Source organism: Rhinopithecus bieti, unplaced genomic scaffold (assembly GCF_001698545.2).
Source record: "Rhinopithecus bieti isolate Rb0 unplaced genomic scaffold, ASM169854v2 scaffold_115, whole genome shotgun sequence".
In the NCBI taxonomy this organism is placed as follows: Eukaryota; Metazoa; Chordata; class Mammalia; order Primates; family Cercopithecidae; genus Rhinopithecus; species Rhinopithecus bieti.
In genome coordinates this window covers 124,584-143,285 of record NW_016803181.1, presented here as the reverse complement: position 1 = coordinate 143,285, position 18,702 = coordinate 124,584, and the positions used below count along the sequence as shown (strand labels likewise).

At 40.0% G+C, this 18,702-nt stretch overlaps 1 protein-coding gene across 3 annotated transcripts in view; it reads left to right on the top strand.

Annotated features, from left to right (window-relative positions):
- The first annotated feature begins 255 nt into the window (after positions 1 to 255).
- The window catches only part of BUB1B (BUB1 mitotic checkpoint serine/threonine kinase B), a 63,467-nt gene continuing 45,020 nt past the window's right edge, over positions 256 to 18,702 (top strand). Inside the window, exons 1-5 of one of the 3 annotated variants that reach the window (XM_017867895.1) lie at positions 256 to 502; positions 4,396 to 4,539; positions 9,125 to 9,184; positions 9,600 to 9,744; positions 16,008 to 16,204. In XM_017867895.1, coding sequence (XP_017723384.1) covers positions 468 to 502; positions 4,396 to 4,539; positions 9,125 to 9,184; positions 9,600 to 9,744; positions 16,008 to 16,204 — 581 coding nt within the window. In that variant the 5' untranslated portion in view covers positions 256 to 467. Of the gene's footprint in view, positions 503 to 931; positions 1,135 to 2,818; positions 2,908 to 4,395; positions 4,540 to 9,124; positions 9,185 to 9,599; positions 9,745 to 16,007; positions 16,205 to 18,702 lie in introns of those variants that run through there. The other 2 variants (XM_017867901.1, XM_017867905.1) reach the window with 2 other exon arrangements.

Here is an 18,702-nt window from a genome sequence, read left to right as displayed (position 1 = left end):
TCTCCCAGCACTCAAAACAGCAAAGAAATTCTGGTGCTGTAAGTGTTCCTCGCTCAGCTCAGAGACTCGCCTTCCAGCCATGACTCAAGACAGCACCTGCGGAGAATTTGTTTCGCCTAAGCCTGCTGCCCTTCCGCGGCCATTGACTCCGGGAAACTACAATTCCCATTATGCACCGCGACTTCGAGGACTAAACCGGTATAAACTACAAGCCCCAGAATGCCTTGGGAGAGAGGCAAGCGCACGGAGGAGCGAAGGGGCGTGGCCACGTCGACCGCGCGGGACCGTTAAATTTGAAACTTGGCGGCTAGGGGTGCGGGCTTGAGGTGGCTGGTTTGTAAGGGAGTCGAGTGCGTGCCTTGGTCGCTTCTGTAGCTCCGAGGGCAGGCTGCGGAAGAAAGCCCAGGCGGCCTGCGGCCCGGAGGAAAGACCTACAGCAGGACGAGGACCTGAGCCAGGAATGCAGGATGGCGGCGGTGAAGAAGGAAGGGGGTGCTCAGAGGTAGATACGGGAGAAGAGCTGCTGGGGGCTGGGCCTGAGAGGACCCGAAGGTGCCTGGGAGGTAATAGAAGGTTCCGCTCGGAGTAGTCGAGGGGGAGATCCGCACGGTCAGAACAGGCCCCGCCGGAGCCTCCTCCCTTTTGGAGTCGAATGCCAGAGGTGGAGGGGAAAGGCAGTGGACTGAGGGCACGTGCGAATCCTGCCTCATCCAGCTTCAAAGCGAAGAAGGCTGCGGGACCCCAGCGGAACAAAGACTTTGGAAGTTGTAATATGGTCTTGTTTGTAACTCAGCTTAGCCACCCGCTACTTGTTTGACCTTTGGCAAATCGTATGTATGGAAAATGCTGATGTTCATGCTGCCTTACGTGGTTCTGGGGGAATTCGAAGTATTTGTTAAGTAACTGCTTCCAAATAAGCCGTCAACAAAAGGCAGGTGCTATGCCAATAGCACAGAGATCTAAAAAGCCTTTAGCCGATATCATAGAGGTCTAAATTATGCCAATAGCATAGAGATCTAAAAAGCCTTTCTCTGCATGTTTGCGGCTTTTCCTTGTGTTAAAGAAAAAAAACTATATTGCAGTTCTAGGTTGGAAATCTGTATGTGTTTTCACCATGGTGCCCACAATACCTAGGTAAGTGCTATGTCATGGGCTCTTTCATTCATGTAACGAGTATTTTTTTGCCTAAGCTCTGAATGCAGCAAATATACAGACACCCAAATCTCAACCCTCATGAAGCTTAAATTCTGGGTTGGATGAAGGTGGGGGAGTCAGACAATAAAGAAACTGTTAGGTGGAGATGGTGGTCAGTATTAAAAAACAAAATAAAGCAAGTGTGGGTAGGGAATATTGGGGGTGGAGACTGGTGCAATTTTAGCTTGAACACTGGAGCCTCACTGAGATGTCATTTTGGTCAAGATTTGAAGGAATCTCAAAAGCTAGCGATTCTTTATCTGAGGGAAGTACAAAGGCTGAGGGCGAGAGCTGGGGAAGGAAGGTGCGCCTGGCGCGTCCAAGGCCATTGTCACTGGCGCAGAATTAACTAGAAGAGTAAAAGGATAGTACATAAAAATGGTGAAGATGCAGACATTGTAAGCACTTAGCTTTTACTCTAGTTGTAATCAAAAGTCACTGGAAGGTTTTGAGCAAAGGAAGGACATAATCTGACTTGTGTTTAAGTGGGGTCACTTTGGCCGTAGTGTTGAATACACTAAAGGCAGCAAAGGATGGAAGCAAGGGACACCAGTTAAGAGGTTGTTGAAATAATTCAGCCTGAAATAATTCAGCCCAAAAGCGAGTTGAGCCAGGTGGAAAACAGTGGAGATGATGAGAAGTGGCTGATTTCTGTATATATTTTGAAGGTAGAACAAGTAGGATTTGCTGACTGACTGAGGGATATGAGAAGGGCATCAAAGTTGGCACTAAGATTTTTGACTTGGGCAGCTGAAGAATGGGATTGCCATTTATTTGAGAAAGAGGAAGACTGTGGGAGGAGCAGGTCTGGGAGGAAGTGGGGGCAGTCTTAGCTCAATTTGGGATATTTAACTGAGATAATGTAATCACTATTTTTAAGAGCAAGAGAAGAAAGTTCAGATGAATTCAACAAACATTCAGGGCATAACAGTGTTATATTTTGTATTAGATCGTGGGCATACAAAAATAAATGGCATAGCCCTTACCTTTACAGGGTTCACACAATATAGAGCAGGTCCTGGTATAACGTCGTTTTGTTATAATGTTGATGAGAAAAAAAATAATTCATTGTGGGGCTGCTGTGTATGTGAAGTTTGCATGTTTTCCGCATGTCTGCATGGGTTTCCTTAGGTACTCCAGTTTCCTTCTACATCCCGAAGATGTACCTGTTGATAGGCATGTCTAAATGATCCCAGTCTGAATGGGTGTGAATGTGAGTGCTCCCTGTGATGGAATGGTGTCCTGTCCAGGGTTGGTTCCTCTCTGAGTTGCTGAGATGGGCTCTGGCCACCCTTGACCCCAAACTAGAATAAGTGAGTTGGAAAATGAATGAAGGAATGAATACAAATTATTGTAAAATAAAAATCTGTAAAGGCTGGGCGCAGTGGTTCACACCTGTAATCCCAGCACTTCGGGAGGCTGAGGCAACAGGATTGCTTGAGCTCAGCGGTTCAAGACCAGCCTGGGCAACATAGTAAGACGTGTCTCTATTTAAAAAGTTTATATAAAGTGTGTATGATAATCATACAAATGCATGACAATAAACAATGCCTTATGAAAGTGCCCAGCATGCCCACTATAATGTTACTGTTTGTTTTTGAACTTTGTAGTGGTAGGAGGTACTTCCTGAAATTTTCACTCTCAAACGTTTATTCCTTGAGTTAACCCACCAACACTATGACTGCAGTCACTCACAGATTCACGAAAAATTGGGTAAATGATTAATTTTTGTTTTCATTAATTGTTCTTACATGTATGGATAGCTCACATTTATTTCAATGTTTAATATTAAAAGTGTTTCGAGTCTTTATTTAGAAGTTTGGTGATGTTTTTGTGAGCAGAAATACGCCATAGGAACATAACTCTTGTTTATGTCGATCAGCCTGTGGTAAAATTGGTTTTGTTACATGTCATTTTGATTAAAGTCATAGTTTCCAAGAAGCTGTCTCCAATGTTAAGTGAGAACTTATTGTAGTTAAAAAGACGTGACTGATTACAACTCGAATTATTAATCACAGTTACTTTAAGTTTTCAGCGCTCATCTAGACTGAAGTCCCATATAACTTTCACTCTATTTCAAAGATTAGTGCCAATGTATCTCTTTTTAAGTCCAGAAATGATGTCTTTTAGAAGTAGTCTTCTATCTATCAATTGCAAGCCTCTGAAGTGCAGAATACATAATGGCAATTACCTCCAAAACGTTTTGGGGATTCTTTCAGTAGGCTTAATAGAATTGGGTGTGGGGATACAGGGGATTGTGACTAGTAAACTGTGTTTGTTTGCTTCTGCTTTTGGCTACCTATATGTACAAACTTCAGTTTTGAGTCATCATTGAAAGATGGGACATTAGTCACACCCACACGTTGCTAATTTTAATTTTTTCTTTTTGAGACAGGGTATTGCTCTGTTGCCCAGGCTGCAGTGCAGTTGTGTGATCATGGCTCACTGCAGCTTCGACCTCCTGAACCCAAGCAATGCTCCCACCTCAGTCTTCTAAGTAGCCGTGACCACAGGCGTGTACCATCACACCTGGCTAATTTTTCACTTTTTGTAGAGATGGGGGTCTTCCTATGTTGCCCAGGGTGGTCTTGAACTCCTGGGCTCAAGCACTCCTCCTGCCTCAGCCTCCCAAAGTGGTAGGATTATAGGCATGAGCTACCACGTCCGGCACTAATTTTAAATTAAACTAGATGATGTACTCATTGGTAGGCATAGAATTACTTATTGCCTTTTTGTCTACTTTGCCAAATTTATAACACTTTTGTTCCCTTCTTTTCTTTCTGCATTAAGCCCTATTCATTTTTCTTTTCTTTAAAGAAAGAGGTGGGGTCTTGCTATGTTGCCCAGGCTGGTATCAAACTCCTGGCTCAAGAAATCCTCCCACTTTGGCCTCACAAAGTGGTGGGATTACAGGTGTGAGCCACCACACATGGCAATGCCCTGTTCTTATAGTACTGTCTACAATATCCTTGCCAAGTTGTCTTCCATTGGGCAATACTGTAGCCATAAACTTGAAAAACAGCTAACAAAGAAGCTTAGGTGTATAATAATAATAATAATAATAATAATAATAATACTGTGTCAGTCCACTATATTCAACCCAAGACCGTGAATAATCACCTATCGGAAGACATTTACAATAATCTAGTGCTATAATAGTCAATGTTGGTATGAGATTTACATTTGTTTCCTTCTTCACAGTGAAGCCATGTCCCTGGAGGGAGATGAATGGGAACTGAGTAAAGAAAATGTACAACCTTTAAGGCAAGGGCGGATCATGTCCACACTTCAGGGAGCATTGGCACAAGAATCTGCCTGTAACAATACTCTTCAGCAGCAGAAACGGTGTGTAGAATGGCTGAGTCTCAACCTGTCATCATTCATCCCAAATGTAGATAACGTGGGTGTGGATCCATGAGGGATGGCATAATGAGTACTCTTCAAAAATTGGTAGTATGAAAATCTGTTCTCTATCTGCCTTCATATCACATGACAGCCATCTGAAGCTATCCTCAAGTATAATTAAGAACAAAGGCTATAGGATTTCATTTCATTGTGGTACAGCCAAACTCTTTTTATCAATAGAAATGCAATTTATACAGGGGACAGTGATAAACATAGGAAAGCAAGTATTACATTGCAATGCTTCCCAAAAGTATTATGTTAGGAAGTTATTTTTGAGAGTATGACCAAAAAAATAGTGGTCTCCAAAGACATGTAAACCTTAGAACAATTGAATTTATACTAGAAAGTTCTCAATAATGATTTAACAAACTCTGGATAAAGAAAAGCTGAAAAATACTCTTATGTTATTCAAATAGACTTGTGGATCTTGTTCTCCTTTAATACATGTTTTGATAAATATGTTTTTTTTAAAAAAAGGTAAATCAAAATATCAGTTTCTACCTTCAATCTCTGACAAAAAGAAATACTGCCATTACAGGCAAATTATCATAATTTGGGATTATAATGTAATGACTATTCTTATTAATCTCTTTGGATTTTTTTTTTTTTTTTTTTAAATATGACAGGGTCTCCCTCTATCACCCAGGTTGGAGTACAGTGGCCTGATCTCAGCTCACTGCAACCTCTGCCTCCCGGGTTCAAGTGATTCTCCCACCTCAGCCTCCCAAATAGCTGGGATTACAGGCATGCACCGCCACGCCCGGGTAATTTTGTATTTTAGTAGAGATGGAGCCTTGCCATGTTGGCTGTGCTGGTCTTGAACTCCTGAGCTCAAGCAATCCACCCACCTTGGCATCCCAAAGTGCTAGGATTACAGGCGTGAGCCACCACACCCAGCCTCATTCATCATATTTTTTCATGTTACATGCATCAGTAGATTACTCTTTTATTGCTGAATAGGATTTCATTTATTTATTCACCGATTGATGAATATTTAGATTCTTCCAGTTTTGTGCTTTATGAATAATGTTGCCATGGACATTCTTGTACAAGGCTTTTGTAGACATAATTTTCTTTTCTTTTTTGTTTTTTTTAGAGATGGAGTCTCGCACTGTCGCCCAGGCTGGAGTGCAGTGGCATAATCTTGGCTCACTGGAAGCTCCACCTCCTGGGTTCATGCCAGTCTCCTGCCTCAGCCTCCCGGGTAGCTAGGACTACAGGCGCCCGCCACCACGCCCGGCTAATTTATTCTATTTTTTAGTAGAAACAAGGTTTCACTGTGTTAGCCAGGATGGTCTCCATCTCCTGACCTTGTGCTCCGCCCGCCTCAGCCTCCCAAAAGTGCTGGGATTACAGGTGTGAGCCACCGCGCCCAGCAGTAGACATAATTTTCATTTCCCTTGGAATGGAATTGTTGGACCATAGAATAGATGTATGTTTAACTGTTGAAGAAACTGGTTTACCAAAGTGGTTGTAACATTTTACATTCCTACCAGCAACTCGTGAGAGTTCATTTGTGCCAAATCCACTCCAGTATTTGGCGTTGTCAATCTTTTTCATTTTAGCCATTCTAGTTTTGTGGAGTTGTGTCTCATTACTTTGCATTTCCCTGGTGACTAATAATGGTGAACGTTTTTTCACATGCTTTTTGGCCTTTTGGATATCTTCTTTTGTGGTGTATCTGTTTAGATATTTTGCCTAGTTTTCAAATTGTGTTGCAGGGGTTCTTTATTTACTTTTTCAGGAGCATAGATTCAAGCTGTCCCTGATTCAAGTTTCAGGAACATAGATTCAAGATTCCCTGAATCTATGCTCCCCAGTAGGGGTTCTTTAGTCTCTGTAGTCTCTATATTAGTCTTTTATCAAATATATGTGTTACAAATATGTTTTTCCCTCACCCATGGCTGTTTATTTTCTGGGTGTTTTTTTTTTAACTGCTAAGTTTTAAATTTTGATGAAGTTCAATTAATTAGTGTTTTTCTTTTATGGTTAGTACTTTTTGTGTCCTCTTCAGGAGACTTTTGCCTACCCCAAAGTAACAAAGATACTCTCTTATGTTTTTTTTACTAGTTTCATTATTTCAGCTTTTTTTTTGAGATGATGTTTTGCTCTTGTTGCCCAGGCTGTAGCATAATGGCACGATCTCAGCTCACTCCAACCTCCGCCTCCCAGGTTCAAGCGATTCTCCTGCCTCAGCCTCCTGAGTGGCTGGGATTACAGGCGCGCACCACCATGCGTGGCTAATTTTTTGTATTTTTAGTAGAGACAGGGTTTCACCATGGCCAGGCTGGTCTGAAACTTCTGACCTCAGATGATCCACTGGCCTTGGCCTCCCTGAGTGCTGGGATTACAGGCGTGAGTCACTGCGCCCGGCCAAGCATTGTTTTAGCTTTTACGTTTAGGTGTATGATTTATCTTAAATTAATCTTAAATTTATCCTTATATATGACGTGGGGTTGGAGTAAAAAAGTTTTTTTCCCCCCATATGGGTTATCTTTCTAGTTCTTCTGCCGCCATTTGTTAGATTTTTTTTTCCTTTCCTCATTGAATTGCATTGGGGCCCTTTTCTTTTTTTTTTTTTTTTTTTTTTTTTTTTGGGACGGAGTCTCGCAGTCGCGCAGGCTGGAGTGCAGTGGCCAGATCTCAGCTCGCTGCAAGCTCCGCCTCCCGGGTTTACGCCATTCTCCTGCCTCAGCCTCCCGAGTAGCTGGGACTACAGGCGCCCGCCAACTTGCCCGGCTAGTTTTTTGTATTTTTTAGTAGAGACGGGGTTTCACCGTGTTAGCCAGGATGGTCTCGATCTCCTGACCTCGCGATCCACCCGTCTCGGCCTCCCAAAGTGCTGGGATTACAGGCTTGAGCCACCGCGCCCGGCCTGGGGCCCTTTTCAAAAATCATTTGACCACATATGTGTGAGTTATTTCTGGACTCTATATTCTGTTCTATTGATCAAATTGTTTATCCTTTCACCAATAATACACTGCCTTGATTAGTTTTACATAGCAAGTCTAGCAGAGTGAGTTCTACAGCTTTTGTTCTTTTTCAGAATGGCTTTAGTTATTCTTGGTCCTTTGCCTTTGCAAACAACTTTTGAAATCATCTTGGCAATTTCTAGAAAAGAGCCTACTGAAAAGGAAAAAAAAAAGGCTGAGCGTGGTGGCTTACGCCTGTAATCCCAGCACTTTAGGAGGCTGAGGCGGCGGATCACCTGAGGTGAGGAGTTTGAGACCAGCCTGACCAACATGGAGAAACCCTATCTCTACTAGAAAAACAAAATTAGCCGGCCATGGTGGCACATGCCTGTAATCCCAGCTACTCGGGAGGCTGAGACAGGAGAATCGCTTGAACCCAGGAGGCAGAGGTTGCGGTGAGCCGAAATCGCGCCACTGCACTCCAGCCTGGGCAACAAGAGTGAAATTCTGTCTCAAAAAAAAAAAAAAGAGAGAGAAAAGAAAAGAACCTACTGGGATTTTGATTGCGTTGGTTTGAATCTACAGATCAATTGATAAGATTGCTGATTTTTATCAGTAGCATCTTAGATTTTATTTTTTCACCATTTCTGCAGATAATCTCATTATTTCACACTTTAATTGCCATATTAGCCTCATAATTGTGGTCCCTTCTTCTTATGCCTGGCTATCCTTATAAAGTTCTTGATTAATCTTTTTGAAATCTTATATTTAAGATGCCCTCCAGTAGTGGCTGGAGTAGATGGAATCCAAAGTCTTTAAATTTACATTTAAAGCATGTGCTTCTTACTTCTCCAGTGGTCTCCATTTGTTCTTGGTACTGACTTTATGTTATAGCTTAGGGTCCACTCATCTTCCTTTGGATGAACTCTTCCACCTTCGTAATTTTATTCAATATTAGTTTCCCTCTGTCTTGAAAAAACTGTTTTTCTTTCAAATTCCATGGTTCCTTCAGAGTCTCACCTTCTGAGGCTGCTTCTGTGATACCTCCTTTTGACTTCTTAAAGCCTTTACTATCCATTCTTGGCAACTATAATTTCGTATACCGCTTTTTATTACTAGTTCATTTTTCATTTGTGTACTTTGTTTTCCTTATTAGAGTGTATGTAGATTCCCATGTGTCAGGAACTAATTTATTATTTTTAGATCAAACATAACTTCTTTTTTTTTTTTTGAGACGGAGTCTCGCTCTGTCGCCCGGGCTGGAGTGCAGTGGCCGGATCTCAGCTCACTGCAAGCTCCGCCTCCCGGGTTTACGCCATTCTCCTGCCTCAGCCTCCCGAGTAGCTGGGACTACAGGTGCCCGCCACCTCGCCAGGCTAGTTTTTTTGTATTTTTTAGTAGAGACGGGGTTTCACCGTGTTAGCCAGGATGGTCTTGATCTCCTGACCTCGTGATCCACCCGTCTCGGCCTCCCAAAGTGCTGGGATTACAGGCTTGAGCCACCGCGCCCGGCCAATATGACCTACTTATTACATGAATAAAAATGGAAGTGATACTTGTTCATTGGCTGTTGTCATTATTGCATATGCTAACTTTTTCTGTTTAAATTTCAGGGCATTTGAATCTGAAATTCGATTTTACACTGGACATGACCCTCTGGATGTTTGGGATAGGTGAGTCTTTTTATTTCACAAGGACAATATAAACATTAACAGATAAGTCCTTATGGCCATGTTTCTCAAACTGGGGTATATGGAGTGTGTGTCAGAGTAGACAGTGGTGTCCTGGGGGCACAGAGATCCTGAATAATCATAATATATTTTCCTGAGGTGTTTAAGATTCAGGAAATTTCGAGTTTATGATGTACGCCTTTGAACTACACCCTTGTATCCCTATCCTCATTTTTCCCCAGAAGCATGTATTAGAGATACTTTGGAGAAGTTTGAGGGATACAGGCTTAGGGTATGTCATTGAGGACCTCAAAAGAAACATGCTTTACTTCTGCTTAAATCCAGAATGGGTCTTGGAGCAGGAACAAAAGTACATGTTCAGTTTAAAATGTGTTCTTATCTTTTTCTTCCCATTTAGGTATATCAGCTGGACAGAGCAGAACTATCCTCAAGGTGGGAAGGAGAGTAATATGTCAACGTTATTAGAAAGAGCTGTAGAAGCACTACAAGGAGAAAAACGATATTATAGTGATTCTCGATTTCTCAATCTCTGGCTTAAATTAGTAAGTCTTTCTTAAGTGCCATCTGAGTTTTAAATATTAAACTAAGAGATTTTCTCTAGAGGTATCTGGTATACCAAAAAAAAGTAAAACCTGAGCCATTTTGAACCATTTAGTAGATTGGAAACATTTAATAAATACGCAATACTTCTTAAATTGGTTCTACTTAAAGGTGGACTTAAATATAGTATAATAAGGTATTTTCGCCCTTTTAAGATTGATCGCAAAGTCTGTAGATCTCTCAATGAGTATGGATTATTAATTTATTTTATTTTTTGAAACAGGGTCTCACTCTGTCACCCAGGCTGGAGTGCAGTGGCTCCATCATGGCTCACTGCAGACTAAACCTCCTGGGCTCAAGCAATCCTCTCGCCTCAGCCTCCTGAGTAGCTGGGACTACAGGTTCTGTACCATTACATCCAGCTAATTTTTAAATTTTTAATAGAGATGACGTCTCTCTCTGTTGCCCAGGCTGGTCTCGAACTCCTGAGCTCAAGCCATCCTCCCACCTTGGCCTCCTCCCAAAGTGCTGGGATTATTTGACCTCCCAAAGTGCTGGGCCTCCCAAAGTGCTGGGTGTAGGCATGAGCCAACACCCCTAGCCCAGATTACTTACTTAATTATTCTAAACATAACTGGGTGTAGTGGTTCATGTCTCTGGTCCCAACATTTTGGGAGGCTGAGGTGGGCTGATCACTTGAGTCCAGGAGTTCAAGACTAGTCAGGGCAACATGGTGAAACCCCATCTCTACAATAAGTACAAAAATTAGCCAGGTGTGGTGGCACAGCACCTGTAGTCCAGCTACTCAGGAGGCTGAGGTGGGAGTGTCACTTGAGCCCGGGAAGTCCAGACTACAGTGAGCTGAGATTGCACCACTGTACACCAGCCCAGGTGACAGAGCAAGATCCTGTCTCAAAAAAAACAAAAACCAAAGCAGAAAAACATAATTGGGCCATTCAACTGTACTGGATGAGAAGGTGCAGGAACTAACATTTGGCAGCAGTGTGGTTGTTTGGGGAAAAACTTCCCTCTGTGATTCTGGTATCCCTTTTACCCCTTTATGAAAGTCATCAACATAAAGAAGTGATATTTTAGTTTTTTATTGGTCTTTGGACCTTTTTCACCTAGTGTATTGCTACAGCCAAAAATGTCTGCCTCAGCTGGGCATGGTGGCTCATGCCTGTAATCCCAGCACTACTTTGTACTGTCTCACTTGACATGTAGGAAAAGCGTATTTTTCATTAAAAAAATGACCACAGTTTCTTAGACATTAATATTACTGCTTTTATTCTAAAATAGAAAAAAATAATGAATATTTGGAATTATTTACAACTACTGCAATATGATGAAATATTGACATTAAAACTGATAAGATTTCTTTCTAAAACAAATCTCTTGACATTAAAAGTGATAAGATTTTTTACTAAAATAAAGTAAGAAATAAATTTCTTACTAAAATAAGTCTTGAGGAGGACTGATTTTAAACTTCTAATACAGTTGACCCTGGAACAACACAGGGCTTAGGTGTGCCCACCCCTCACCCAGTTGAAAATCTGCATGTAACTTTTGGCCCCCAAAATTATTAATAGCCTACTGTTGACCAGAAGCCTTACCAATAACATAAAGTTGATGAACACATAGTTTGTATGCTGAATGTATTATATCCTTTTTTTTTCCCCACAACGTTAGCTAGAGAAAAGAATGTTTTTAACAAAATTATAGGAAGAGAACGTGTATTTAATAGTCATTAAGTGGATCTTTATAAAGATCTTCATCCTCGTCTTCACATTGAGTAGGCTGAGGAGGAAGAAAAGAGGTTCGTCTTACTGTCTCAGGTGGCAGAGATGGAAGAAAATCTGTGTATATGTGAACCTGTGCAGTTCAGACCTGTGTTGTTCAAGGGTCAACTGTAGTTACAAGTATAGAAAATTAGGTAAATCCTGAAGGCATAAGGTATCTTGATTTCCTCAAGACATGCGACAAATATTTTTACATCCTTAGTGAAAGGTTGGAGAAATTACTTTACGGATATTAGTTACAGAAACTTATAATGAAGAATAGCACCCAAAGAATGCTAAACAGATTTGTTAGCCTAGAGACTGTGGACCCTTGTGGTGTAACAATGGATTTTGTCCTTCATTTGTCACTAGCCTAAATAATATCTTTATGCATAATTTATTAAAAGATTGGAGACTGGGTGCAGTTGCTACCGCCTGTAATCCCAGCACTTTGGGAGGCCATGGTGGGTGTATCACCTGAGGTCAGGAGTTCGAGACCAGCCTGACCAACATGGTGAAACCTCATCTCTACTAAAAATACAGAAAATACAAAAATTAGCCACACGTGGTGGTGCGCACCTGTAATCCCAGCTACTCGGGAGGCTGAGGCAGGAGAATTGCTTGAACCCAGGAGACAGAGGTCACATGAGCTGAAATCGTGCCACTGCACTCCCCACTGGGCAACAGAGCGAGACTCAGTCTCAGAAAAAAAGATAATAAAAAAATAAAAGATTGGACTAGCTGCACCTCTAAAGTGACTTTTAATCCCAGGATTCTATGATTATATTTAATTGGAATTGTTAAAAGTAACAATTAATTAGAATAATTTATCTGTTTATTTTTGTTAACCTGGTGCTTGTACTGAAGAAGAAGAATATCATAAAAAGCATAATCTAGATCAGTGCTACTGAAAGAAGGGTTTGCATACTGTGTGAGATAAGTACAAAAATTGAAAGTGAGCTTTAGAAACTTTGGTAACAATTTGATGTTGCTGGGACATCCAAACGCATCATCATTCTTCGAGTAACTTCTGTTTTTATTGTATTTTATATCAGTCCATAATGGGACACACACATACACACAATAAAACTGGCCCCTTTGCCACAGATTATTTGAGAAGCAATAGTATAGACAACCATCAAATTCAAATGATCAGCACTGGAATGATCAGCAATAATCGGAACTTTGTATATGGCTAACTCGGTACATATTAAACTATTGCTTTTTCTTTGTGGATCTGGTCAAGAGGAGTAACAGATGAATTCTTCACACTACTTTCTTTTGCTTTGCAGAAGGATTTCTCCAGTGAGTTATTTTATGTGACACCTACAGTCTAGCTAAGGAAAAAATTGTTTCTGGAAAACATCTGGTATTTTGATTTAAAGGTATAAAATTAGTTTAGTTTGGCAATTTAAGGGTTACCAAAAAAAAAGGTTTATTTAACTTTTAGATCTATTAATCTAACCATATAGTCCTTTTATTTATTTTTTTTTTTTTTTTTTTTTTTTTTTTGAGACGGAGTCTCATTCTGTCGCCCAGTCTGGAGTGCAGTGGCCCGATCTCAGCTCACTGCAAGCTCCGCCTCCCGGGTTTACGCCATTCTCCTGCCTCAGCCTCCCGAGTAGCTGGGACCACAGGCGCCCACCACCTCGCCTGGCTAGCTTTTGTATTTTTTAGTAGAGACGGGGTTTCACCATGTTAGCCAGGATGGTCTCGATCTCCTGACCTCGTGATCCGCCCGTCTCGGCCTCCCAAAGTGCTGGGATTACAGGCTTGAGCCACCGTGGCTGGCCTATTTATGTTATTTCTTAAGTGATCTCATTCAGCGCTCTGAATAACCTGATCTTTACTGGCTGTCCCGTGCACGAGAACACCAGAACCATTCCGAAAGCTCTCAAAGTAGTGAAATCAATGTTAAACTATATTTATGTAGTGACAGATATCAAAGATTGGATCTTATGCTGGTAGCACATTCAGAATTATAACTTTTCTTGAAACACCACCACATATGAGAAAACATCACTAATTTAAATAAGCAAGAAAAATCCATTTACTGAATTACTGCAAAATTAAACTGTAAAATGCTAATCATTTTTGTTAAAGATAGAAATAAAACATTTCATTTATTTAAGCATTTGTTGTACTAGACCATGATTAAGGGCTAGCATATAATAGATAGCAATGTCTTCTGACTTTGTAGAGCTTAGTTTATCTGAAAGACAAATGTGAAGCCATTAATTGTAACTGTAACAAAAAGAAAATTACGAGTTCTATAGGAACACATACAAGAAGGACTTAACCTAGGCTAGACAATTAGGAACAGATAAATAGGAGACATTTAGTAAAGTAACAAATGGTAGCTTCTCTAGTAGTAAAAGAACTCCTAACTAGAACATTGAAATGTTATTTTTGGCCGGGAGCGGTGGCTCACGCATGTAATCCCAGCACTTTGGGAGGCTGAGGCGGATAGATCACGAGGTCAAGAGATAGAGACCATCCTGGCAACATGGTGAAAACCCGTCTCTACTAAAAATACAAAAATTAGCCGGGTGTGGTGGCGCGTGCCTGTAGTCCCAGCTGGGAGGCTGAGGCAGGAGAACCACTTGAACCCGGGAGGCGGAAGTAGCAGTGAGCCGAGATTGCGCCACTGCACTTCAGCCTGGCGACAGAGCGAGACTCCGTCTCGAAAAGAAAAAAAAGAAATGCTATTTTTATGTGAAATTAGGAATTGTTTTTAATAGCTTCTAATGCTGATTAGAGTCTGGTGGAATGAGTATTTTGTGAATTATTAAATTGTAGCATTAACAATTTTAAAACCATCTCAGAAAGCAATTTGTTACCTTTTAACATAGTTCTAGGAATTTCTCTTAATGGAATAATGTAAAATGTGAAAGGTTGTATGCATGAAGTTATTTATTTTAGAATTATTTATAATTGGGCAAAATTAGAAGTTGTTTAAATATCCAGAAGTAGATGAACAGTTAAATTATGGAAGCTCTATTAGATGAAACATGATGCATTCGTTTGAAAATAATAGTGAAAAGAATTCGAGGCTGCACCACTGCAGTCCAGCCTGGGCAGCAGAGCAAGACCTTGTCTCTAGAAATAAAAATTAAAATTAAAAATAGGCCGGGCGCGGTGGCTCAAGCCTGTAATCCCAGCACTTTGGGAGGCCGAGACGGGCGGATCACGAGGTCAGGAGATCAAGACCATCCTGGCTAACATGGTGAAACCCCGTCTCTACTAAAACAATACAAAAAACTAGCCGGGCGAAGTGGCGGGCACCTGTAGTCCCAGCTACTTGGGAGGCTGAGGCAGGAGAATGGCGTGAACCCGGGAGGCGGAGCTTGCAGTGAGCCGAGATTGCGCCACTGCACTCCAGTCTGGGCGACAGAGCGAGACTCCACCTCAAAAAAAAAAAAAAAAAAAAAAATTAAAAATAATGGTTAAGTGTAAGCAGGCAGCATGGAAAAGTGAATGATGCAGTATTATAGTGGAATAAAAGCAAATTTTATTATGATCAAAACTTTATAAGATAATATATAACCTTTTATCCTTAAGGAAAAAAAGACTGAAAAAATTTATCAAAATGTTTATGATGTGAGGTTTTTAGTGATATTTTCCTCCCTCTTGCTAATAGAGTTATCTACATTGTATATGGTCTCATAATGTCCCTTCTAAAACACAGATTTGACTATGTCATTCCTTTGCTTATCGCTCACCCGCCCTTAATACATATAACAATTACTGTTAGGCAGATTCAAAATTGATTAGCTTGACATTCAAGGCCTATCACAGCCTTTTTCTCCAGACTGCTACCTTACCTGGACCCCTGTATAACTTTTAATTTTCTGTATCTTTGCTTATGCTATTTTCTGTGGCTGAAATACCCTTCCCTTCCCAGTTTCCACCTGATGAAAGTCCATTTCTCCTTCAGGGCTAAGCTCAAAGGTTAACCCCTTCCTCCCCGCTTTCTTTTCTTTAGAGACAGAGTCTCACTCTGTCACCTAGGCTAGAGTGCAGTGGCACTGTCATAGTTCACTGCAGCCTCAAACTCTGGGACTCAAGTGATTCTCCTGCCTCAGCCTTCTGGGTAGCTGGGACTACAGGCACCTTCCACCATGCCCAGCTAAATTTTTAAATTTTGTTGTAGGGTCTTGTTATGTTGCCCAGGCTTGTCTCAAACTCCGAACCTCAAGTGATCCTCCTACTCCTACCTCGGCTTCCCAAAGTGCTGTAATTACAGGCGTAAGTCACTGCACCTGGCTTATTACTCCTTCTTGAAGCCTTTACTCTCCAACTCTTCTTACAAATCTCTCAATTTTGTCTCTTTTTTAGGTCCTCCCAGTGTACGGTCCTTATCATATTGTAATAATGGATTTTTTCAATACAGGAATTGCATGTAGTATCTCCAGTGATTGTTTGGCATCTAATAGGCATTCAACACGTGAATAGAAATTGGTTAACTGTTAACAATTTTGTTACAGGGGCGTTTATGCAATGAGCCTTTGGATATGTTCAGTTACTTGCACAACCAAGGGATTGGTGTTTCACTTGCTCAGTTCTATATCTCATGGGCAGAAGAATATGAAGCTAGAGAAAACTTTAGGAAAGCAGATGCGATATTTCAGGAAGGGATTCAACAGAAGGCTGAACCACTAGAAAGACTACAGTCCCAGCACCGGTAAACTTTCTTTGGAGCTTGTCTTAACTCTTTAAAAATAATAGAAATAAATTATCTCTTTTTTACGTCTGAATAAAGTGCTTTCTGGTGGATTGGCATGTTAAGTTTACTTAGTTACTATTCAATTTTTTTAAAGATATATTTAAAAAATTTTAATCCACTCTTTGGTATACAGTACTATGAGTAAAAAGACTTGTAATCATCAACATTACCAAGATACAGAATAATTTCACACTCCCTAAAAGAATTCCCTTTGTAGGGAACATCACACACCCGGGCCTGTCGTGGGGTGGGGGGAGGAGGGGAGGGATAGCATTAGGAGATACACCTAATGTAAATGACGATTTAATGGGTGCAGCACACCAACATGGCACATGTATACATATGTAACAAACCTGCATGTTGTGCACATGTACCCTAGAACTTAAAGTATAATAATAATTTTTTAAAAAAAGAATTCCCTTTGTAGTTAGTGCCTATGCTTAACCCAAACCCCTGGCAAACACTGATTTATTCTCCAGCCCTATGGTTTTCCAGAGTGCCATATAAATGGAGTCATATAATATACAGCCTTTTGAGTCTGGCTTCTTTGATTTAGCATAATGCATTTGAGTTGTAAAAGTTCTTTATAGATTGTAAATATAAGCCTTTGTCAGATATGTGATTTGAAAATATTTTCTCTCGGCTTAAGCCTGGTCTGTTAGTTTTCTTAACTGTCTTTTTTAGAACAGAAGTTTTAATCTTAAAGAAGTCTAATTTACAAGTTTTCTTGTCTGGATTGTGCTTTTGATGTGTCTAAGAATTTTTTATCTAGCCAAAGGTTGTCATAGAGATTTTCATCTTCAAGTTTTATAATTTCACTTTTTACATTTAGATCTCTGATCCATTTTGAGTTAATTTTGTAGAAGATAGAGGTTAAGTTTTGTTTTTTGTTTGTTTTAGCATTTTAATGTTCATTTGCTCCAATGCCATTTGTTGAGAAGACTAATCTTTCTCCATTGAATTGCCTTTATACCTTGATTTAAAAAAAAATTAGTTGATCATATTTATGTAGGTTTATTTCTATTATTCTGTTTTTTCTACCGATGTCTGTGTCTATCCGTTAGTGTTTACCATGCTATCTACATTACTATACCTTTATAGTAAGTCTAGAAAGCAGATAAAATGAGTCCTCTAACTTTGTTCTTACATTTAACTCTGGTAGTTCATTTGACTTTCTATATAAGTTTTAGAATCAGCTTTCTGGGATTTTGATTAGGATTATACAGGAATATGGTATAATTCTCCATTTATTTAGGCTTTTTTTTTTTTAAGTAAACTTTGGTAGATTTTTGTCTTTCAAGGAATTGATCCATTCATCCAAGTTAATGAGTTTGTGGGCATAGACTTGTTCATAATATTCCCTTACTATGCTTTTAATGTCTGCAGGTTATGTAGTGATTCTCCCTCTTTCTCCTGATACTGGTAATTTGTGTCTTCTCAGTGTAGCTAAGATATCAATTTTATTGATTGTTTTAGAAAACCAGCTTTTGGGTTCATTGATTTTTTTTTTTTTCCTCTTAATGATTTTCTGTTCTTAATTTTATTTCTGCACTTTATTTCTTTCCGTTTGCTTTGGGTATAACTTGCTCTTCTTTTTGTAGTTTAAGGTGAAAGCCTACATCACTGATTCTAGACCTTTCTCTTTTTCTAATATAAGCATTTAATGCTCTCAATTCCCTTCTAAGCACTGCTTTAGTTGTATCCCACAAGTTGTGATATACTGTATTTTCTTTTAAATTTAGTTCAAAATATTTTCTAACTTGTCTTGTGTCTTCCTTTTGACCCATAAGTTACTTAGAATGTATTACTTAAGTTAGTAAGTGTTTTTGGATTTTTCAGATATCTGTTATTGATATCTAGTTTAATTCCATAGTGGTCAGAGAACATAATGTATATGGTTTCAAGTCTTAAATTTGTTAAGGTTTGTTTTATCACCCAGATTATGGTTTATCTTGTTGAATGTTTCAAGTACACTTGAAAAATATGTGTATTCTGTTTTTTAGAGTGTAATATTCTGTAAATATAATTTAGGGCAAGTTGACTGGTAGTCTGTTCTGGTCTTCTATATCATTGATGACTTTCTGTCTACTTGTCATATCAATTACTAAGAAGGGTTTTGAAGCCTCTTTGTGATTTTGTCTATTTCTTTTAGTCCCATCAGTTTTGCTTAATATATTTTGAAGTTCTGTTGTTAGATGCATAAACATTTAGAATTGACCCCTGTATCATTATATAATGTCTCCCTTTATCCCTGATAATACTCCTTATTCAGAAGTCTACCTGGTCTGATATTAGTACAGCTACTCCAGCTTCCTTTTTGTTTGTATGATACATCTTTTCCCTTTCTTTACTTTAAAAAACAAAAACGGCCGGGCGCGGTGGCTCAAGCCTGTAATCCCAGCACTTTGGGAGGCCGAGACGGGCGGATCACGAGGTCAGGAGATCGAGACCATCCT